Source organism: Canis lupus, chromosome 30 (genome assembly GCF_011100685.1).
Source record: "Canis lupus familiaris isolate Mischka breed German Shepherd chromosome 30, alternate assembly UU_Cfam_GSD_1.0, whole genome shotgun sequence".
NCBI lineage: Eukaryota > Metazoa > Chordata > Mammalia > Carnivora > Canidae > Canis > Canis lupus.
In genome coordinates this window covers 20,070,249-20,096,084 of record NC_049251.1, presented here as the reverse complement: position 1 = coordinate 20,096,084, position 25,836 = coordinate 20,070,249, and the positions used below count along the sequence as shown (strand labels likewise).

The 25,836-nt window shown below is 34.4% G+C and overlaps 1 protein-coding gene across 1 annotated transcript in view; it reads right to left on the bottom strand.

Annotated features, from left to right (window-relative positions):
• Positions 1-25,836, bottom strand: part of UNC13C (unc-13 homolog C) — a 542,478-nt gene that overhangs the window by 296,922 nt on the left and 219,720 nt on the right. Inside the window, 1 exon segment of the mRNA XM_038580464.1 lies at positions 25,538-25,679. Coding sequence (XP_038436392.1) covers positions 25,538-25,679 — 142 coding nt within the window.

The window sequence follows — 25,836 nt, the reverse complement described above, 5'->3', positions numbered from 1 at the left end:
TGAACATGACCACTTGACATAATTCTGCTGATAAAATATATAAGCCAAAGTCTTCTAGTCTTATCTCTTATGTTTTCCTCTTTTATCTCTCTGCAATAAGGATAGAAGACAGCTTTCACTAAAGACATTAAAACAGGAAAATTAGAACAGAAAAGCTCTGTTCTTTGATGGAATAATTCAGTTACTGTACTAGCTTATACCGGAATTCTTATACCTGGAATTCTTGTTGAAGAAGTAAACTGCTTTTTATTAATAAAGAAATACGTCTTAATGTGAAAGTGAATGAAATTCTAATAAAACCAAGTAGGAAAATAATAAACTATGAAATTCATTTTGCTTGATTGTATATAAAATAATTTAAAATGTTTAATTTATGAGCTATTACTCTTTTTATACTTCCTGCGTTTTATGTCACTTAACTATTTAACATGTTTCATAAACCCTGAGTTTTATTAAAAAACAAAGTTTTTGGGATCCCTGGTGGCGCAGCGGTTTGGCGCTTGCCTTTGGCCCAGGGCGCGATCCTGGAGACCCGGGATTGAATCCCACGTCGGGCTCCCAGTGCATGGAGCCTGCTTCTCGCTCTGCCTGTGTCTCTGCCTCTCTCTCTCTCTCTCTGTGACTATCATAAAAAAAAAAAAAAATAAAAAACAAAGTTTTGCATTTCAGGTGGGAAATGATAGGTTCACATAGGAAACAAAATTTGACAGCAAGAGAAATATCCTCATATATAAGAAAAAAATCTGTCATGTACAATAGAAAAAACATAGTCCCATTAAATCTTCCTTTCCTAGATCATATTCAACTTGGTTAAGTTAGCTAACCAAGACTTCTGGGTTAGTTTACCAGTTTGTGAACCCGGCTTCTTTTTTTTTTTTAACAGTAGAGAATAAGATATTTTACTGCATGAACTCTTGATAAATAAATATTGTTAGAACCATTTGCATTCTAGTTTTCCTGTACGTAAAAATAATTCCCCTCTTAGAGAGTGGTTCATGTGTCTAATTTTATGTTTTTTTACTGTTAAAGATAGGTTTTGTTTCCATAGAAATAAGAGAAGAAATAAAATATCTTATTTCTTCCCAAATTAAAGGAGAACATTTGCCTTCCCTAAAGGACTCAGGATTTTTGTGCGTGTCTGTGTTTTGTCTTTAATTCATAGGAACTGTAATCTCTATAGAACCAATTACTATTTGGCCAATTTCTTTTTGGCAGCCATCCAAATGACTAATTTCTTTATAATTATTTATTCCAACTTTGCAAATGGTCTCAACGCAAATATTTTTGGATTTACAATTTACTATCTCCAATGATTAAAGCAAAAACACAAAACAAGAAAACAAAACAAAATAAAACCCACACCTTACCCAAGTTATCAGAGTTCAACCCATTCTGAGAAAAATTGCTTTACATTGAAAGATGCCCATAAATTCATAAAGTCCATAAAGCCAGAATGCGATGGAGAGAAAGAAGCCCTTACCCAAGTAATCATACTCTGATGGGAAGTCATTACTAATGTAGCATATTAACAGTTGTTGAAGAATGAAAACTGCACCTATACTGAGATCTTATGAAGTAAAATACATCTTACGGGGCAACTCTGTCAGGAATTAAAGCCAAAAGGAAGTGATGTTATATTAAAAATCACATCTAAGCACCTAGGTGGTGTCTGCCTTTGGCTCAGGTAGTGATCCTGGGGCTCTGGGATCAAGTCTCGCATCAGGCTCCTTCAGGGAGCCTGCTTCTCCCTCCGTCTATGCCTCTGCCTCTCTCTATGAATGAATCAATAAAATCTTTACCAAAAAATGTCTATTAAAATTATATAAAATTGTAGCCACACATTTTAAGTGAAACAAATGAGAATTCCAAATTTTAAATAGTATCATACTGGGTTTGGTTAACATTGAGTGATTAAAAACACATGAATAAATGCGCGCGCGCGTGTGTGTGTGTATGCACGCATTGAAACAAGCTATAAGGATATATACTGAAATGTAGGTGACAGAATTAGTAAAGATTTGCTATTTTATTCTTCATGTTTATGTTACAACCTCAAACGTGTATTTGAGGTAATTGTAAATAATCCCATTTCAACTCAGGCTTCAAGTCAGAATATTGACTAAGAAAATCAGCAGCCAGACACCGGTAAGAACCATCCTCAGGCAAAGCAGTAGCAGCAGCTTTTTAAACAGTAATTAAATTCTCTAGTTACAGCTTAATTCCTTAAACTCTGACCCATCAAATGGAAATACTGCGAGACACTCAGTGTTCACATTTCCTTTTAGTGATTTATTATGAATTATGTAACCTACTTCCTTTGCCATATTGATGTTTCATTTGTTCCTGAATTAAGATCCCAACCCTATTCACCTTTTTTTTTTTTTTTTTTTAATTTTTTTTTTATTTATTTATGATAGGCACACAGTGAGAGAGAGAGAGAGGCAGAGACACAGGCAGAGGGAGAAGCAGGCTCCATGCACCGGAGCCTGACGTGGGATTCGATCCCGGATCTCCAGGATCGCGCCCTGGGCCAAAGGCAGGCGCTAAACCGCTGCGCCACCCAGGGATCCCCCTATTCACCTTTGAATTCTATTACAGCAGATGAACAAACTCTAAGTTCAAAACCCAGGGACAGTGCACAGCAACTATTCCCACCTGTATTTTTAAGGACAATTTAGTTTTGGGTATCAGGATAAAAAAAAAAAAAAAAAACACAGTCCCCAGTATTTCACTATTAGGTTTTCTCGAGGTTTTCCTTTATAGTAATTGGGCAATTATAAATTAATGACAAAGAAGATGGTAAAAACAAGAACAAGGTATCAATTATATTCTTAGTGGCACTTTTGAAAAAGGACAGGAGGTGAGGAGGAATTCAGGCACTGGCATTTAAGGGCTGGCTGAAAGAAGACTTTGTACTGTAACGGATCAGAGAACCAAAGGGCAAAGCAATTCCTTGTAAGACAGACATGTTTGCCTGCCCTGCCTTCAAGCCCCCCAATTAGATTATGAATACCTCAAAGTCTTATATTTTATCTTTATATCTAGTATTTTCTTCACAGAAAGTAATGTGCAGAATTATTTTAATAGCCATCTTAAGAATTATTAAATAGTATTAAAATTAGCATTAATCAAAATTAATGATGTTAAAATAATAAAGGTAAAAAACCTTTCGACAAATACGTCAGTGTCCATTTTACTGTGAAATGAGAGACCACTTCCAAAGACAGAGATTAGGAGATCTATACAGTATCACTTATATGTGGAGTCTACAAAACCAAACTAGTAAAAAGAGAGTAAAATGGTGACTATCAGAAGCTAGAGCTGAGAGAACAGGACAGGTTTTGTTTAAGGGCAAACACTTGCACTTAGTAGATATATAAGGCCTGCAGAGCTAATGCACAGCATGGTGAATATAGATAAGATTATAATAATCATCTAATATGCTGAGAGACTAGATCTTAATTATTCCCACCACAAAAAAAGAAATAATTACGTGATATGATAGAGGCACAATAGTAATATTACAATATATAAAGGTATCAAATTGAGGTTTTGTACACCTTAAACTCATATGGTGTTATATCTCAGATATATTTCAAATAAAAATAGCAGGTAGAAAACTGGAGGATCAAATGGCTCTCTCAAAAACAGGAGATATGCATAAGGTGTGTAAGAGCATGTATGCAAGATGTGTGTGGTTTCTATTCACCATTTATTTGACCATATATTTTTTCAACTCTGACACATTCTTCATTGTGTTTCTTAGGACAAGGATTTCTTTTCCCTACTCCTCCACCAAATGAACATTTACCTGCCTTTCAAGACCCAGATAAAATATCACCTCTGAATGAAACTTCCCTGGGAGTTGGTTTTGTTTTTATTGTTTTTCATTTTTCAATCCCTAGTACCTATAGCAAGTAGATATTCAATATTGCTTATTAAAAAAATAAAGGAAATATCACATCATTCTTCTCTCTATGTTCTTACCGATACTTATTTCTTATCTTTTTGATTTGCCATTCTGACAGGTTCAAGCTATATCTCATTGTGGTTTTGATTTATATTTCCCTGATGATTAGGGATGTTGAGTACCTTTCTTGTGTGTCTGTTGGCCATTTTCAGATCATCTTTGGAAAATTGTCCATTCAAGTAGTCTGCTTACTTTTTTTTTTAACATGTGGGAGTTTTTTTGGTGTAGAGGTTTATAAATTCTTTATATTGGATATAAGCCCTTATCAGATATATTATGTGCAAATATCTTCTCCCAATCAGTAGGTTGCTTTTGTTGATAGTTTCTTTTGCTATGCAAAAGCTTTCTATTTTGCGTTGGCAAGGATATGGAAGAAAAAGGAACCCTGTGTACTGTTGGTGGGAATGTAAACTGGTACATCTACTGTGGAAAACAGTATGTAGGTTCCTCAAAAAATAAGAGATAGAAATACCATATGATACAATAATTCCACTACTGGGTATGTACACAAAGAAAACAAACAGTAATTCAAAAAACTATATGTACCCCTGTGTTCACTGAAGCATTATTTATAATAGCCAAGATATGGAAACAACCTAAGTATTCAATGATAGACGAATGGAAAAGAAGATATAGACGTACACACACACACACACGCACACAAACACTGGAATATTACATAGTCCTACAAAAGGATGAGATCATGCCATTTGAGATAACATGTATGGATGTAGAGGGTATTATGCTAAGTGAAATAAATTGGACTGAGGAAAACAAATACCATATGGTTTTACTCATATGTGGAATCTAAAAAACAAATGAATAAACAAACAAGAATCAGATATGTAAATACGGAGATCTGATGGCTGCTAGAGGAAAGGGGTGCGGGAAGACGAGCAAATGAGGAAGAGGAGTGAGAGTTTAAGGCTTCAGTTATGGAATGAAGAAGTCACGGGAACAAAAGGTACAGTACAATACTATTGTAATAGCATTGTATGATGACAGATGGTAGCCACACTTCTGGTGGGCATAGCATAACATATAGAGTTGTTGAATCACTATGTCGTACCCCTGAAATTAATGTAACATTGCATGTCAACTACACTTAAATAAAAAAATAATAAATATTATAGATAAGAGTAATCACACTCTTCTTTTTGTTGTTCATTAAATAGTAACAAAAATGCATGTTCCAATTAATGGTATAATTAGGTAACTGAAATTGAACCAGTTGTTTGAAGTGAGAAATAGTCTATTTGGTGTGTTTGACATTTATTTGACATTTGAATAAAGACATTATTTTCCCAAGTCAGACTTTAAGTGGTGACATGCATTTTTTTTCTTCTTAAACTTGTCCATGAAATAAAAAAGTTGTATGCCAATGACCTCTAAAGTAAAATTTAAGTATTAAGAGTCAAGATCTGTGATTCATTGAAGTTATGCCATTTTCTTTTCTTTTTAAAAAATGACTTTTTTGTTTGACCGAAAGAAAGCACAAACAGGTTGGAGAGGGGCAGAAGGAGAGGGAGAAGCTGAGCAGGGAGCCAGATACAGGGCTCAATCCCAGAACCCTGAGATCATGACCTAAGCTGAAGCCAGACACTTAACTGACTGAGCCACTCAGGTGTCCCAAAGCTATGCTTTTCATTTTACTTTCAAGGGTAAGGTGTACCAGGTATGATGGAGTAATAGAACAGGCTTGGAAAATATCTGCCTGATTCAAATTTTATTTGAGCCACTTACTAGCAGCATGACTTTGGGCAAGTTATGCAGTTACATTTAGTCTCTATTTCAAATCTATAAAGTTAGAATTGCAATAATTATCTTTTAAAAATGATTACATATGTAACATTTAGAAGGGTAGTGGGCATTTAGGTTTTTAATTATAGCTAACTAATGTAGCTAGCTTTATCACTCAAACATAAATATCATTTGCCTTTAACAGTAAAGAACAAGTTACTGCAGATACAGGAAACAGTAAAAATTTTAGTCTAGTTATCAAAACAGGAAATTGATTAATTGATGTATGCTAATGTGATAAAATTTCATTCAATTATTAAAATTCCTGTTTTAGGGATCCCTGGGTCACACAGCGGTTTAGTACCTGCCTTTGGCCCGGGGCGCAATCCTGGAGTCCCGGGATCGAGTCCCACATCAGGCTCCCGGCATGGAGCCTGCTTCTCCCTCCTCCTGTGTCTCTGCCCCCCTCTCTCTCTCTATGTCTATCATAGATAAATAAATAAATTAATTAATTAATTAATCTTTAAAAATTTAAAAAAAGAAAAATACTGTTTTAGGTGAGGTTTTATTTGGGGGCTCTCTATTCTGTTAATCTATATGTCTTTATGACACTGTCATACTATTTTCATTACTGTAGCTCTGTAATTTGTTTTACACCCGTAACAAATTTTTAAGCATATGGTATATACTATTGTTGTCTATAGGTGTAATGTTGTGGAAGAGATGTCTAGAATTTATTTCTCTTGCTTAATTGAAACCTTGTGCCTCTTGTTTAGTAATTTGCCAAGTCCTCCTCTTCCTAGCTCCTGGAAACTACCATTCTAGGGTGTGATTCTATGAATTTGACTACTTTGGATACCTCATTTAAGTGGAATCAAACAATGTCTTTGTGTAACTAACTTATTTCACTTTGCATAATGTTCTCAAAGTTCATCCATGTTGGTGCATATTGCAAAATTTTCTTCTTTTATAAGTTTGAATGATATTCCATCATGTATATATTACACCTTTGTTCATTCACCTATTGATGGACATTTAGGTTCTTTCCACAGCCTGGCTACTACCAAAATGCTACAATGAACATGAGAGTTCTAATAACATCTTTGAGATTCTGATTTCAATTTTTTATTTTAAGGTAAATACCCAGAAGTGGGATTGCTGGATCGTATGGTAGTTCTATTCTCAATTTGTTAAGAAAAATCCATACTGTTTTCCATAGTGGCTGCACTATTTTGCATTCCCGCCAGCTGTGTAGAAAGGTTCACTGACAAGGATGCCACTGCTACACAATAGGAAAGGACAGATAGGAACAGGGACTACAGAGAGGGGGTCCCATCCAAAAGGAGCTTGAATCATGGAGGAGGCTCAAATAATGGTGGTGCTGTCCAAGGCAGAGAGAGAAGTAAAAAAAAAAAAAAATAGTAGGCTTCTCCTGTCCTCCCACCTCTGATCTTATCCAAGAGCCTTCTCACATCTAAACCTAGTGAGCAAGAACATCTGGGAAATGTAACCTTTGGAGTTTAATGCCCTGAGATACAGAGTAAACGTCAGGGAATAAATGGAAGAGCAAACAGGCCAGCACTTATGCCAAACTTAGGTTAGAAAGTACCATAGAGACATATGTAAAACTACATACTTAGCTAGAAGTACTTCTGTGGTTCTCATTCTTACTCCTTTCAGAACTTCTTTGATCTTCTCTGAGAGGCCTAGCATTTGCATCTTGAGAGTTAAAACTCTTATGCTAAAAGCATTTTTCTAAGTGTTATCCAACTTTCTTACTTCAGGAAAAGAAGTGATAAACATTTTTATACTAGGTAGCACAATGAATGATTTGTAAAGAAAATTATGATATAAAAATACTTTGAAAAAAAAGAAAAAATACTTTGGAAAAAATAATAGTGCTTTATAAATATGAACCATTTTTATCATCACTAATATTCTATAGTCATTCTTTTTTTTTTAAAGATTTTATTCATTTATTCATGATAGACATAGAGAGAGAGACAGAGAGAGAGAGGCAGAGACACAGGAGGAGGGAGAAGCAGGCTCCATGCCAGGAGCCCGATGTGGGACTCGATCCCAGGACTCCAGGATCGCGCCCTGGGCCAAAGGCAGGCGCTAAACCGCTGAGCCACCCAGGGATCCCCTCTATAGTCATTCTTTATAAGTAGATAGATGCTTTACAGACTTTTAAGAAAAGATTGAGTACCCCTTTACCAATTTTCACTGCAATGAACACAATTCATGTTATTATATATTTGTATTCAGTATATTACTTATTAAATGTCATTGTCAGTATTTTAATGCAAACATTATTTACTATTAGTGTTTACTTTTAAAAGATCTGGCACATTATTTTCTCTATATAAGTGTATCTAACTTGAATTGTTACAAACGTGGGATTATACTATACATACCATTTGGCATCTTGACTCTCAAACTTAATATATCATGTACATCTAGACATACACACATGATTGCATTCTTTTTAGTGATGTGATATACTGCATTATATGGATGTGCCCTAATCTATTCAGTTTATGCACCCCTATAGATAGTATATGGGCATTTACGTAGTTTCTCGTCTACTGTTACTGCACTACACAGAACACTTTGTATGTATATTTTCATGAACTTGTAAAAAATAGTTTAGTCTGACAAATTATTAAGAGTGCATTTTCTAGGTTGGAAGGTGTGTATATTAATCACATACACATCTGCATATAGATACACATAAATCACTCCTGTATTACTAAAATATCCTCCAGAAAGCATGTATGTGTTTACACTTGTAACTCTTTCTATACTCTCACAAACGCTGAGTATCGTCACTTTTAAATCTTTGCTAATCAGATAGGTGAAACCTACCTTTTTATATTATATTGACTTTAAGGAGCATATTTATATTATACATTAAATGAAATGTGTATATACAGTATTTGTGCATTGCATTCCTCCTTCCCATACTAGTCCATCTGAAAAGGAAGAAAAAGACAAAGACAAAGAACTAATAAAAAGTGTCTTTTTCTACACCCACCTTATCCTCCCCCTCCCTCCTGCATATTGAAGAAATCCCTCAAGAGCTTATGACTACTTCTGGACAGAGAAAAAGGATTCAACTAAATAGCCAGAATTTATCTCTGGGAAGATAACAGAATCAGTCATCATAGTTTCTATGGCACCTAACTTGCCTTTCTCTTAGATTCTCCCTTACTCTTTGCTAGAAGAGAAGAGTTGCTGTACTCCCAAAAAACTTTAAAGCAATGATGAAAATGTCAGTAACATGTTGCAGTTACAACAACTGTCTGATCAGACTTTATCTGAACACTATCCTCGGGTAGTAATAACAATCATAAAGGTAAATGATACTAGCTAACAGACCTCTCATTCCAAATATCAGCAATACAGCACAGCTTATGGAAGACTTTTGCAGTGATCACCAAGGAATTGTTAAAAAAGAGAAGAGATGTTAGGAAATCTTACATTCCAATTAACTTTTCTACTTAAATCTAAGCTTCAATCAATTATCTGGAATGGAGTAACCAGGTTTAAGAATTCATAAATACTAACATTGATTATACTGCAGTCCTCTCTGGAACCCTTTTGAGCTGGATAATACAGAAAATGTCAAGAGATGAAATCCAAAAAGAAAAATAAAATACCATGCTATTGCACAAACAAAACACCTGACAGCATCCACGATATTTTGGCATCTACACTAGCTAACCTTTATCACTAAAATGAAAACTCAAGTGTCTTGAAACTAAGTGGAATTTATGTAATTACAAAAAGCTAGAAGAAAAATTGAGCCAAGCATCTGACTGTTTTCAAACTTTCCAAAGTCTGAGTAATAAATATAAAACAACTCAATTTGATCAACTGTGCACATAATTTAGATTAGCAGAAAAAGTACAAAACAACCACTATCGACCAGATAAAAAGTTAAGATTGATCATTCAGGTAAAATTTTAATGGAAAATATTATTTTAAATTGAATCATATGAAGTTGCCATTTCTATAGGTCAGCAGAGTTGAATATCAGCAATTTCATATGACTCAACCTACTAATAACCAATTTTATATAACCAAGTTTTGTCTGTGTCCTAGTTTGTACTTGGCAAGTACAAGACATTCCATTAGAGGAGCACCTGGGTGGCTCAGTCAGTTAAGGGTCCGTCTTCAGCTCAGGTCATGATCCCAGGGTTAGGCTCCTTGCTCAGTGTGGCACCTGCTTCTCTCTCTCCCTCTGCCCCTCCCCCCCACTCGTGCGCTCTCTCTCTCTCTCGCTCTTTTTCTCAAATAAATAAAATCTTAAAAAAAAAGAATGAAATTCCATTACATTAGAACAATGACAACTAGTGCATTCACAAAAACTTGCCAGATTATTAATCAAGATACTGACAAATGGTATGGGAGGGCAAATTAAATACCAAATAATTTAATAATGAAATTGAGGAAGCCAGAGAGATCTTCAAGATCTACTAAATTTGATTGATTTGACCTGAGTTTTATCCTTAGTACTATGTGGACAAAGTGAAAAAGGATGACACAATCTTATCATAATAAAAATGCTCAAGAGGTTACATTTACTGCTTATTTTAGTGCTTTAACCAAATCAAAATACATTTTGTCCTTTTTGTCCCTTCAGGTCCAATTCTAATCAAAAGAAGCAAAGTTTTTCAGGTAGAAATATAACTGAAAAAAAAAAAACCCACAAGCCTATCATGAAGACTAAAGGCATCTATAGAACTTTCATCAGGCAGGAAAACAGATACTACAGATGCTAATAAAAAATAAATGTTTGAGTTCACCAAATGATGCTCTAGTAGCATACACAGAAAAGAAAGATCTGTTGTTGGAATTTCTTGGAGAAAAAAATGTCATTGAAGGAATAGAAAGAAGGGAGAAACCGGGCTAAACAATAGTGGAAATGAAAAATAAAGTTTATAAAAGACATTTTCACTGGTAGAAATTAACTTTACAAATTTTAAAAAATAATTATTAAATATAGTTCTACGCTAACTTTTTACCGAACATTATTTTAGGAGGTTCTCTCCCTCAAAAAGCTCAAAACTTAGTACAACACTAATGTACATAAAAGACATGAAAATCATTATGGAATAAAACAAAAGACACCTAAAATGTTGTGTAACTACTGGGGCAAAAAAACATCAGTGAAGGTAGATGTCACATTCTTTTGAGTAACGCCTTATTATATATACAAATCAATAGGCAATGAAAAATTTACAACACTATTACGTACTAATGAGCCCCTCCAGCAGACTCTAGTTAGAGTCAAGTACTTAAAGAATGTGGCAGAGGCTAGGGTTTATACCAAACCTATAACTTTAGGAAAGTCTGAGACTCATTTTTTTGGCTGCAAATGTGAAGTTAGAAATGTCTATGACATTGAGTTTCTTTAGAATTTTAATGCTATTAAATGTGTAGAACATTGTAATACTGACAGAACACAAGGGGTGGTAATGATAGAGGTCATGGACAACACCACTGCTGTGGTTGTCATCACCAACATCGTCATCTTATAAAAGCAATTCTGTATCACGAGTTTATAAGTGTAAACGCATAATTAATGTAGTACCGTTAATAGAGTGAGGAAATCAACTTTTTTCAATGACGTTTTACTTAGTTTATTGAGGTATAACTGGCATATAAATAACTGCATATATTTAAAATGTGTAATTTACCAGGTCTGAGCACACATATTCATCCATGTAAGCACCACCACAATCAATATAATTAACCTATCAATCACCTCCCAAAGTTTACTTGGACTTTTTGCAATCACTTCCTCTTATCCTTTCCCTTTCTCATTCCCCAGGCAACCACTGATCTGATATATTACATTTTTAGTTTACTGTTAGTTTATTTTCTTTTTCTATAATTTTATATAAATGGACGTAAACTATATACTTCCTTCACTTAGCTTCACTTAGTTTAAGACGTAAACTATATATTCCTTCACTTAGCTTAAGATCTACTCATGTTGTACATACCAATATTTCATTTCTTTCTACTACTGAGTAGTACTATCCATATGCCAGAACCTGCCTATCTATTTACATACTGATGAACATTTGGGTGCTCAGTCTTTATCTATTGCAAAGCAATCTGCTATATATCTTCATATAGGCACATATTTTCTTTTTAAGAGACCAGCAGTTTTCTGAAGTGGTTTTACCAGCTTATATTCTTAACCTGCCATAGTGTTCCTTGCCAATACCTGGCAATAAAAGCATAAAAGTCTAAAGGGGACAACCAGAAGTTTTAATACTATGTGTGAAGTATAATATCACTGATAAGTTGACTGTGATAATTTTATGATATATACAATACTATCCTAAAGCAACTACTGAAATAACAAAATGAGATATAATTCAAAGTATATCAGATATAATGATTGGTACAAGAAAAAAATGCAGAGAAGAAAAAAGAGACAAATAACTTATCCTACTAATTATGGAATGGTGTTTCATTGTAGTTTTGCCTTCCTAAATGATTAATGACACTGAATATGCTTTCATATGTTATTTTGCCGTCAATGCAAATGTTTTGTGTGCACCTCAAATTAATTAATGGGAGCCCTGTTGTTCTTGGTGAAGTGTTCTAAGTAGCAGACCTAAAAGTAATAGACCTACTTGTGTCTTCTTATTTCTTGTAGGCTGGATATTGTTGGATCTTGTATTTTTGTTCAATATGATCATCTCTGCCTTTTAAACCTGGTATTAGACTTTCAACATTGAATGTGATTATTGATGTGTTTAGGTTTTAATCTATCATCTTGCTATTATTTAATTTCCCTGTTTGTTTTTTTAAACCTCCTTTATCTTTTTTTCTGTTTTGGATTTATTGAGTATTTTTTAATAATTAAAATTTATCTATTTTGTTGCTATGATATTTTTGTTTTTAGTGATTAGTGTTTATAGTACACATCTTTTTTATAGTACACAGCTTTAAACTGTCATAATCTACAAACAATATCATTTCCTTTGTGCACAGTATAAGAACCTTACAACAGTATATTTCCAGGACTGTCCTCCAGACCTTTCTGCAATTGTTACTTTTTTTTTAGTTATTACATAAGGACTAGTTGTTATTGTGTTTAAAATATTGAGTAATCTTTGAAATAAATCAAAATAATAGTTTATTTTATTTGTTAATGTAGATAGTATCGCCAATGTTCTTCATTTCTTTTTATTCATTTATATAAATCTACATTTTCCTCTGGTATCACTTTTCTTCTGTTTAAGAGACTTTCATTGACATTTCTTATACTGCAGTTCAGAAGGAAAGGAATTCTTTCAACTTATGTATGAAAAAGCATCTTTTTGCCTTAAAAATTAATTTGTTAAAAATTATTTTGTTGCCTTAAATTTTGAAAGTATTTCCCCTAAGTATAGAATTCTAGTCTGACAGTTTTTGTTTCAACAATTTAAAGAAGTTGTCCAACTATATTATTGCTAATATCATTTCTTATGAGAAGTCTGCAGCCATCTTGTTTTACTCTGTATATATTGTTCCTTTTTCTCTTAAAGCTTTCACAACCTTCTCTTCTTCCTCGGTTTTGAGCATGATGATGATGTACACCTTGGTGTCATTTTTTCCACTTTCTTATGCTTGAAGTTAAAGCTTCTTGAGTCTGTGGGTTTCTAATTTTGATAAAACTTGCAAAAAAAGGCTATTATCTGCTCAAATATTTTATATTTTTTCTGTACTCATCCTTCATTTTTCTCCTTTATAAGACTTCAATTACATGCTTGAAGTGGTCTGTATTCTTTTTTTAAAAATTATCTACATTTCATATTTTTCTAATATTATATCTTTAATTATCTTTTCTTCTGCAATATCTAATCTGTTGTCACTCCTAACTAGTGTACTTTTTGTTTTACATATCGTATGTTTCATTTCTAGAAGCTGAAGGTCAGTTGTTTATTTTCAATAGCTTCTTGCCTCCATTTAACCTTTTTCTCAAGTGGGGTTGTTTTGTACTGACTTTGCCATGGTTCTCTTTGGGTGGTTGGTTTGAACAAGTGGCACTAGTGGGTGAATTTGTGTGGAAAGAGCCTTTACTGTGCCAATAGAAAAAATTAGTCCTGCTTCTTTGCTTTATTTGTTGGATGAATTCTTTAGAAACAATCTGTTGACCTCCCTGAGCTTGAACTTTCTCATCTGTCAATGACAGCAACAATGCTTTGTGAAGCACTGTGAAGTATAATACATGTGATCGGAATTGAGGTACTATAAATAGTCACACAAATATCAGTGCCTATAATTATGATATTTGCAATTATTTGGGTTTTAGACTTTCCTTCCTAGACATTTATATTTCTTCAATAAGGCACTTGCCTATCTAGAACTTCTTTTGCTCATCATGCAAATGTTATAATGCTTTAAACACCCTCTATATAGAAATAAATAGCTATCCTATTGTCAAGCCCAGCCAAGATGGCAGCACCAAGCTGAACTGCCCCTCCCTCTCCTAATTTCTGGGGATTGGATCTCCCTCCCCAGCTGATGATAGAAGCCTCAAGCAACATTTCTACTACAATTAGGAAAAATCAGAAAACAAAAACCCCCACAGCTCTGTAAAGGGAAGCAATCATCTTTCATAATTACCTCAGTGTCTGTAGCACATAGAAGACTGTCTCACAAATAAATATTTGCCAAATGAATTATTATTCTAAAGATAGAACTAGTACTAAAAAAAAAAAAAAAGGCCAGAAAATTGGATTTTACACTTTATTTTTCTGGGTCACTGGAGATCTGTAAAATTCCAGTTTGGCTAGATATAGGACTAGCATATTGATCTCCTTTTCCTGCCTTTAAAATGGTTGTCCACACATGTGGTATACCCAAGAGGTGGGAGGATGAACCAAACAGAGGCTGTTTAGAATTTTAAGATTTGTGTCTTGAGAATGCTGGACAGATCCAGATCATTTTAGTGCCTTGACTAGATATATTCCACTCAGAGACAACTGCTTTGACCTATAGGGTCAAATAAGTCACCAGAAGACCACCAGGATTTCCCTCCTCTCCTTTTCTCACACAGAGCACAACTGATGGGTATAGGTGTAAGGTGTTCTTATCACAGCCTGCCTGGTACTTTATAAGGATGAACTGGAAGAACAGGTTAAAATTCAGAGAATCTTCCTGGCAGAAATCTGTGATGCTAGAGTTGAAAGACATATGGTCACAGGACTGAGGCTATCTATTATGGGCCACATGGGGACTAGTGATATGCAAAGTTACTGAGTAATGATCAGGAATCAAACCAGAGTATGGAGGAGAGAGGGAAGAAGAAAGAGCACTAGGAAGGAGGGCAGGAGAGATCAAATGATAGGAGAAAGAGAGGGAGAGGAGAAATAAGAACGAGAGAAAGGGAAAAACAGATACAGATGAACAAACTGTCAGAGAAAAATAGAGAGGAATGACAGGGCCTAATTTCTGCCATTTTAGAGTTCTTATTTACTTTTTCTTGGATTCTTGCAAGGACTTTCTGTGTCCACGTAAAAATCCCTTTTCCATGGTCCAGTTTAAATGTGTTTGTTTTTTTTCTTCCCACCAAGTGGCATCCTTACAGAATAGTTCTCATTGCCCCAAAGGTTTGCTGTTTGTAATCTAACTGCTCCCTCAAAATTTGGGAGTTTTATTTGAATTTTATTTAATTCTCACTTTGAAACTAAGTAAAAGGCCTTCCGTAGCTTGGCCTATGGAACATCACAATGCCATCTCCTAGGATATGTGCTGATCTGAAATTTTACGATTTGTTTACTGGCAATCAATTCTCTTTGGGGGCCATAAGTTTAGTTAATTCAGCCCAGACCTCCTTCCATATACCCTTCCTCTCCTTGTAATAAGACAGCTTTTTTTTCTGGGATGAAGCAGTGATAAAGTAAATTTCTTCTATTCTACTGGTTCTGCTGTGTGGGGATGTATAATGGCTCAATCTCATTTACTAAGTGAAAGGCTGTATTGGTTATTATATCTCCCCATTGCCAGGCATATTCATAATGTAGACAATGATTAGTAAACATATTCTAACCCCACAAAGTGTGACTAAACTCCTTGCTCTAGACAATTGTGGAACAATCTTCCTGACAAATGACTTTCTGATGCTAATACCATCCTTGTAATCTAGCTCAGACAACTGAGGAAATACTTCCTTTCCATGTAACCCAGAAAAGGCCTATGCTAGTAATCTAGGCAATAAATCAAATCACTTGATTACATTCAGGCTGTCATTTTAAAATATTAATCTGCTACACTAGGAGATATTAGAATTTAGTTACAGTATTTAAATAAGCTATCTCCTATAGAGTTTAGTTTATGCTTAATTCGTGCTCAGTCCTAGGCTGAACAGCACACAGCATGGTCGAGAGCCATGGGCCTGGCTCTGTGTGTGCCATGCATTTGGTTAGCTGTGAATTAAACATGGGCAACATTCTTCGAAAGGGCCAATGCAATTATGTTTCTATAAACAACAATTTTACAAGTTTCTGGTGCTTATATGTTAAGAGTTTGCATGTATACTGCCACTTAATAAAAATTTTATTGAGTCAAAGTGGAGAGTAATTATTTTCCCTGCACTGCCCACTGTGAGACAGATTCACAGAGGCTAAAAGGTTTTCTGGAGGTCAAAAAACATGTCAATCCAGAAAAGTAATGGAACTTAAGTTTATAAACTAGTAGGCCAAAAAGCTTATTAGTATAATGTGAAGTCGCTCTTCAAGTCAGTACTTTCCATGGACTTTGTAAGTACAGGGATTTGCATAAAATGGGCCCTCAGGAAATGTGGGTAGAATTTAATTGATACCCACAAAGCAAGTGGAGGTGGTTGTCCAGTCAATTACATAAGTAAGGTGTTTAAACACCACTGCTGTGGCTATTCAATACCACCATAAATAAATGAGAGTATGTCTGTACTCTTATAGGTATTGCATTGACTAGCCTTTGTTATTAAAATAATTCTTTAATGCAAATTAAAAATATAATTAACAGAGGGACACCCTCTTGCCCTGTTGGGAATACAAACTAGTAAAACCATTCTGGAAAATAGTATGGAGGTTCCTCAAAAAGTTAAAAACACAATTATCCTACGATCCAGCAATAGCACTACTAGGTATTTACCAAAAGAATACAACAGTACTAACTCAAAAGGGTACATGTACCCTGATATTTAGAAGCATTATCTACAATCGCTGAATTATGGAAATAGCCCAACGGTCCATTGACTAGTGAATGGATAAAGAAGATGTATACATATACATACACATAGTAGACTGAAATATTACTCAGCCACAAAAAAGAATGAAATCTTGCCATTTACAATGACATGGATGGAGCGAGAGTATTACACTAAGCAAAATAAATCAGTCAGAGAAAAGACAGATACCATGATTTCACTCGTATGTGAGATTTAAGAAATGAAACAAATGAACAAAGGGAGAGAGCAAGAGAGGCAAACCAAGAAACAGACTCTTAACTACAGAGAACAAACTGATGGTTACTAGAGGGGAGATTGATGGGGGGATGGGTAAAACAGGTGATAGGGATTAAGGAAGGCAATTGCTATGATGAATACTAGGCATCACATAGAAGTATTGAATCACTATGCTGTACACCTGAAACTAATACTATGCTGTATATTAACTAATTGGAATTTAAGTAAATCTTAAAAAAAATAAAGAAATAATGCATGCCTACCAGATTCCCTCTAGGAGAGAATCAGCATGAAGGTTTTATTTCATAAGTTAGCAAAAACAAAGTACCATCAACTATATGGTCTTCTAGAAAGAATAGTATCTACATCATATAAATGTAAACTTCCTAGCTCCAAAATTTCTCATTCAAATAGACAGACTATATTGCTATTTTCTCTCTAAAACTCACTGGAAGAAATTTACTCCTTTTCCTCCTGAGGCAATGGTTTATGATAACCATTTCATTAACTATAGCATAGGAAAATAAAATCAAATGTCATAATTATGAAATGATCAAATATATAATTTACTAGGATCAAAAATAACAAGTACCTTAGATTTATTTAATACTTTATCATCTCAAAGCACTTTCATATACCTTAATTAATACACATATGATGCTTTAAAAGTTATGTGTGTTTACAACCCCTCTTAACCCATATTTCTGCCAGAGCGCAAATGGTCACACCTTTGTTCTTGGCAAACACTCTCCAGAGTGCCCCATTCTTAAAATCACACAACATCTTGGTCTTTTGAAGATGAAAATGTCAAAGGTTTTCTTTTTTTTTTTTTAACTTATGTTAAGAGAGGTAAAATTAAAAGTGAAATGACTTAGCATTAATCTTTTGAGGATATCAAATTGCCATTAATGGGGTGATTATTAGGCTTTCAAAAATTTTTAAATATTTCATTTGAATTTTCATCTTATAGCTTTGCAACTGCCTGCTTTGTTCAGGTCACAGCATTTTTTCTAAGATGATATTTTAGGTGTTGGAAAAAAAATCCTTCTTTATTTTTATTTGCATCTTCTTTGTGGCTTCAGAATAGGGGATGCTTTATAGTCTCAGCTCTCCTACAACCTACCTGAGATTCAAGTGTTTTATCAGTAAAATGAAGGAGTTGAATAACGCAATCTCTCAGATCCTGTGCCAATTTCAGTTCTGTAATTCTTATTTCAGTAATACTTTCCTATTAGAGCATCTTTGTTCATTAGTCTTTTCTTGACCTCACTATTCAGATTAGAACTTTTTTTTAACATGAAAACATCACCACCATGTTTTCTGTAAAGTCCTAAATCTTACCACAAAGGATGTCATCATGTTACTAATGCTAATAATAATTCTCCCATTTTTAATGCTTACCAAGTACTATGAAATCTATATATATTATCTCAATATAACAATCGTGTGAAGTATGCATCATTATCCCAATTTTTCATATTGGAAAAACTAAAGATCAGAATTTAATTCACCAAAATGCAAACTATAGTTATACTATTAATAATATAACTTATTTTCAGAATGTCAGGATACTGTTTTACACTCCAGCTCACAGGGCAGAACTGTCAAGGTAGTGGGAGGCACGGGTGAGTTCATGTATGACATGTATGCATTTTTCAAAATCTGCACATAAATTCACCATGAACTCATTTTCTCCTGCAAAGAAAAATCCTTATAAAAGAAGATAAATTCTCAATTCTCATGCCATTTCATGGTAAAATGAAAGCATTCAAGGTAGATTCAAAATAGTATTTCTGGAACCAGTGATGTAGAATCTCAATATTAAGAATGGAATCAGAGTTCTAGAAACTGACAACAAAAAGAGTTACTGTTAAAATTTAGGCATTTGTTTTTGGTATTCTAGAGGGGATAAATAGAAAATATGTTGAGTGTAACTTAACAGTCACACATATTTTGTCAGTAAGTAAAAAATATTGTGCAAAAATTATGCAAATTATATATATATATTTTACATGAACAGCAGAGCACAATGGGTTTGAATTTGAATTTCTTTTTCCTTGAAAACAGTGTTACTTAAAAAATAGATATATTGTCATTGCCATTGTAGATAATGTCTGCTGTCAAAAGAAAAACAGAGGCATATGGTAAATTATATGAAAACTGCCCCAAAATACAGATAATCCCTATTTTAGCCATCCATTCCACTATACTCTTGTGTACTTGTCCTAATAATTATAAGGCTTTCTATCTTGTTTGGTGGGAATAAATACTATTTGTGACCTAGATGAGCCCCAGGTACTGTCATACCTAGATCTTTTGGGTGGCCCCTACCTTGTTCGTGGGTGGTTTCCTCACATACATACACTTCTCATTATTCAGCTGATTTCTCAAAGGAACCCTTTACAGGATTAAAATTTTAAAGTATTTCTGCTACTGTGTCCCTTTGGATGGATGTTTTATCTAAACACAAGTAACTGGCAACCTATGGATCAAACATCTCTAGAAGCTGGATGTTGCTTGACATACCTTGTATGGTTCTCATATTGTTTTATTTCATTTTATTACATTCAGATTTTTCAGACTTTCTAATTGTAGTCCACAGACAATAATGGACTGGAAATATCCTCCCACATGAAAAATCTCGAAGTGAGCAAAGTATATGCTTTTCAGTATACTGGAGGTCTGTCAAGGAAGGACACTGATCCCAGGGAAACAAACAAACAAACAAACAAACAAACAAAAAACAAGGTGAGCATTATGATTACTTCAGCTAACTGCCTTGAGGTAGTTTCCGGGCCACTGTCCAAGGAAAAGGAATTCAGGTGGAGTCCACTGGACTCTGGATGGTAAGACAGAGCCAAAATCCAGGAAGACCCAGGCAGCTAAAGGCCAAAGGCATAATGTCAAAAAGAAGATAACTGAACAGAAGGAAAACTTTGACAATCTGCAGAGGGTTCCTCTTGAGCAAGCAAGCGAGTCATGGTAAGCGCACACACTGAAACGCCTCAAGACCTGGTGAAGATGCATCAAAAGGATTAGATTCAGAAGTGCTCTGTGCTCACAAAGACCAGAAATCGTGCTTGCTTCTACCTGGAAGACCTGAAAAATGTATCATTTGTGAGTCAGAAGGCAGAATAATACACAGCAGATCTTGCTTCGGTGTTGAGGAAGAATCAGTGCGAAGCTGAGCACTATTTCATTTCCACTCAACAAATCCTAAAAGCAACATCCAAAATCCAAAAACCAAACTGTTTCCATGTAATTTAACTATGTTTCAGAGCAATGATCAATAATGTTTATAGGATGCTAATAATACCCGTCAACTAATCAGGTGATATTTGCAATGTCTGGCATCCAGTATAAAATACCAGGCATGTGAAGCAGCAGGAAAATATGACACATAACGAAGAGAAAAACTTATCAGTCAAAAGTGACCCAGATATTAGAATTGGCAGTCAAGGACATCAAAACAGTTACAAGTTTTGCATGTGTCCAAAAAGCAAGGTAGAGAAAGTGTCAAGGGAATAAGAAGACAAGTCACAGATGGGGAGAATACATTTTCAAAAGGCACAGTAATAAAGGACTGTTATCCAAAACATTCAAAAGACTTGCAACTCAACAAGAAAAAAAAAACCTTCTTAAAAAAATTCTTCTTGAAAACCTCACTGAAGAAGACATACAGACGGCTATTGAGTATTTGAAAAGACGCTACACATCAAATGTCTTCAGGGAAATGCCAATTAAAACAATACACCACTACGCACCTCTTAGAATGGTCAAAATCTAGAACACAGACAATACCAAATGCTAAAGAGGATTCAGAGCAACAGGAATTCTCATTCATTGCTAGGGGGAACTCAAAGTGGTACAGCCGCTTTAAAAGACAGTTTGACAGTTTCTTACAAAGCAAAATAAACTTTTACCATACAATTCAGCAATTATGTTTCTTGGCATTTACCCAAAGAAATTGAAAATTTATGTTCACACAAAAACTTGCATATGGATGTTTATAGCAGCTTTATGCTTAATTGCCAAAACTTGGAAGCAACTAAGATGTTCTTCAGTAGGTCAATAGATAAATAAACTGTGACATATCTAGACAACAGAACATTATTCAGTACTAAAAAGAAATGAACTATCAAGCCAGATAAAAGACAAGGAAGAAACTTAATGCATATTACTAAGGAAAAAAGCCAAAATGAAAAGGTTATACACTGTATAATTCCAACGGTATGATGTTCTTCAAAAGACAAAACTACAGAGACAATAGAAAGATCAGTGGTTGTCAGAGATTCAGGGAGAAGCGGGAATGAATAGGTGTAATATATGATTTTTTTTTTTTTTTTTTTTTTTTTTTTTTTTTTTTTTTTTTTTTTTTTTTTAAATTTTTATTTATTTATGATAGTCACAGAGAGAGAGAGGCAGAGACACAGGCAGAGGGAGAAGCAGGCTCCATGCACCGGGAGCCTGATGTGGGATTCGATCCCGGGTCTCCAGGATCGCGCCCTGGGCCAAAGGCAGGCGCCAAACCGCTGCGCCACCCAGGGATCCCGTAATATATGATTTTTAAGGTAAAATACTCTGTAGGATACCATAATGATGGACATATATCATTATTTGTCCATACCCATAAAATATAAACCACCAACAGTAACCATAATTAAACATGGTCTTTGGGTGATAATGTCAGTGTAGGTTTATCAATTATAAAAACAACATACCGCTATAGTGGTGGGGGGAGATGTTAGTAATAACGGGAGGCTATGGATATGTGGGAGGTTGGAAAGTGCTGAGGAAATCACTACACCTTCCCCTCGATTTCTGTGTGAACTTAAAACTTCTCTAAGAAAATGAAGTCTTAATTTAAAAAAAATGTTAAGTAGAGACACAGAAGATACAAAGACCTAACTTGAATTTCCTGAGATGGAAACTGAAACATCTGAGATAAAAAATACATTATCTTGGATTAAAAACACATTAGACATGACAGAGGAAAAGGTAAATGGATTGAAACACATACCAATAGAAATAATCCAAAGTGAAACACAGAAAAAAAGGAAAGAGAGAGATAAATAATAAAAATAAAGGGTCCCTGGGTGGCACAGCGGTTTGGTGCCTGCCTTTGGCCCAGGGCATGATCCTGGAGACCTGGGATCGAGTCCCACGTCGGGCTCCCAGTGCATGGAGCCTGCTTCTCCCTCTGCCTGTGTCTCTGCCTCTCTCTCTCTCTGTGTGTGACTATCATAAATAAAAATTAAAAAAAAAATAATAATAATAAAAATAAATAAACATACCATCAGTGGGTTGTGGAACAACTCAGAAGGTCTAATATATGTATTAGTGGGAGCTCCAAAAGGTAAAAGGAGAAAGAATATTTAGGGAAATAGCCAAAATGTTTCCAAATTTGAAGAAAACTGCAGACTCACAGACCCAATTGATTCAATAAATCCGACACACAAGAAGCACAAAGAAAACCTCGTCATGGTACAACATAGTCGTACTGTGCAACTGATAAAGAAAACATCGTCTTAATAGCAACTAGGAAGGAAAAAGACCTGCACAGAGTGACAGATGAGAGAAACGATGCAAGAAAAACAGGTAAACACAGATATGATGGAGAAATATCTTCAAAGTAATTAAAAATAACATTCAGAATCATACAATCATCTAAAAAATGCAGTAAAAGCACTAGACAAACTACAACATCTGTTTCTGATCAAAACTGCACATACTGGAAATAAAAGATGACGGTCTCAACTGGATAAATGGCATCTACCAAAAGCCTACAGCTCATTCCATAGTTAATCAAGAAAGGAATGTGTTCCATCTAAGAATAAGGCCAAGGATGTGTGCTTCTATCACTTCTACTTGGTATCATATTAGAAATCTTAGCCAGGGCAATAGGACAATCAAAACTGTATCAGGTTTCTTTTTGTGTGAAAAATGATAGCAGATTCTAAAATTCATTTGGAAATAATTCAAAGGTTCTAAATAGACAAAATAACTGAAAAAAAAAGTTGAGAGACTAAATCTAATTTTAAGACTGATAATAATGTAAAATTGCAGTAATCCTGACTGTGTGGTATTGGCACACATATTGATAAATAGATAATTAGAGCAATCTAGAAATAGACTGATCAACATCCATATGGATAGCTCAATTTTACTAAAGGTGCAAATGCAATTTTGTAGTAAAGAAAGGATAGTGCTTTCAAAAAATGGTGCAGGAACCACTGATATCCGTATGCAAAATAATAAACTTAGGTCTATAACTTCTTCTACCATATTAAAAATTACCTCAAAAATGTAAGATGACCTGAATGTAAAATATAAAACTATAAAAACTTATATAAATACAAAACACAAAAACAATAAAAATGGGCAAAATAAACACTTAACTAAAAAAGATACATGGACAGTGCATGAAAGATTCTTGAAACCATTAATCATCAGAGAAATGCAAAATAAAACCACTACACTACACATATGTAAGAATTACACAAACTTAAAAGACAACTTACAAAGTGTTAGGAGGATAAGAAGACTGGAACTTTTATACACTGGCGTCAGAAAAATTATCTTAAAAATTAAATCTATTCATAACATATGTTTACACATTTTCAAACAGCTTTATTTTTTTAATAGTTAAAAACTAGAAACAAACAAATATCCCTCAAAAGGTGAATGCATAAACAAACTTTAATATTTTATTACAATGAGGGATGCCTGAGTGGCTCAGTGTTTGAGCATCTGTCTTTGGCTCAGGATGTAATCCTGTGGTCCTGGAATCAAGTCCCACATTGGGCTCCTCACAGGGAGGCTGCTTTTCCCTCTGCCTATGTCTCTGCCTCTCTGTGTCTCTCATGAATAAATTAATAAAACCTTTAAAAATATATTTTATTACAATGAAATGCTACCTAGCAATAAAAAGAAATGATCTAATGCTAAGTCCTGTTACATGGATAGATTTCAAAATAATTACACTGAATGAATCAAACGACACAAAAGAAGAATGCATACTGCATGCTCTATTTATATTAAAATCTTCAAAATGCAAAATGAAAAGTATTCTACAGCATCATAAAGGCAATCAGTGATTGTCTCATTTTGGAGAGAGTTAAGAGCAATACAAGGTTAGGGATATGTTCATTATATTGTCAGTGGTGATGGCTTCATGGAGGTATCTGCAGGCCAAAACTTAATACTATCTATTAAGTTTTATCTATTAACTAAAATTGACTTACATTTTGTCAATTTTACTTCAATAAGCCTGATTTTAAATTTTCAAACTTCTATCTTCTCCTGAGAAACTGGGAGCTCTAGCTGCATTGCATCTGCATAATTATGTGGCCATGGAAGCTTTATTTTTCCAAGAGTCACTTGCTCTAAGCTTGCCATAGTCCTGTCCTTTTCTGTTACCCTTAACCTTCTTGATTCATTTATTTGACTGCTTTAGAAATTTGAATTTATGACCATCAATTGATTTCTTGACTTCTGTTAACAAACAAACAAACAAAAATGTTAAAATAGTATCTTCCATCAGCGTAAAGGCAGGAACTAGCCAAACTCATTCTATGGTATCCCATTATTTGGTCCCAACTGATTTCCCAGACCTATTTCTGAATACTCCTTTCATCAGCCCATATATACAAAGCTCTATATTTCTTACTCACTGTTGCCTACATTCCCAAACAAGCTTATGTGTTGGGTTTGCTCTCTTGGGCATGTTAACAAGATCCTTGTTTACACCATTGGTATAGAAAGGAGGGAAGAAAAAGAAAGCACTCAGGGTTAGGAATTTTCATTTCTATCAAATGCTAATTGGAAGGCTTCTTAGGTCTCTAGGAAGAAAAGAACCTATGCCAGAAAAATAATTTCTTGCTGTTCGGTACAAAATATAAGAGGTTTAAAAAGAAATAAATTCTCAAGAAATGAGAGGTTGTAAAAGTTATCATCAACCATTTCATCATGGTTTGGGTGTGATGGGCCAGGTGATGCCCAAAATCTTTCTACTGTCTTTAGTCCTAAATCTTCAGATGTTAAGATATTACTGAATCAAGCCAGTAAATTCCAAGTTATGTTGGGTCAACTGAAATTACAGATAGTATTTTTAATCTTTTTTCTCCTGTAAAGTCACCCCAACCATGCCACCTTTTGTTTGAAACATTCTTTTTATTCACTTGCTTCCAAAGATAAAGAATAGTAAATATGAATATTAAGTGTCTTTATAACATTAATTTCACTTTTCATAATTTCTGCTTAGATAGTATTAAATAGGAGATAATTATTGCTTCTATATTTTGCATGCCTGTCTTAAATTTATTCCCACATATATCAATACTTGTTATAGTTTCACATTATATACTTACAAATAAAACTTCTCATCCCATACTGGGTTCAAGTTTCCAAAAATGGTTTTAGTTCTTCTTTTGTTCTTTCCTACTTGAACAGTAACATATGGGTCACTTGACCCTGTTTTGTCTTTTGCTTGTAAACCTTGTGCTGAAACCACTGAAGTAAATGAAAATAGACATTTTTAATATAAATATTTCCTCAAACAAAAAAAGCAATAATGAAAGACAGATTTTCTAATACTTTTCACCCATGGTTTGCTTTTATTGTCATGAATATTAGGACTTAAAAATATTTAATGAAAGAATGAAAACAC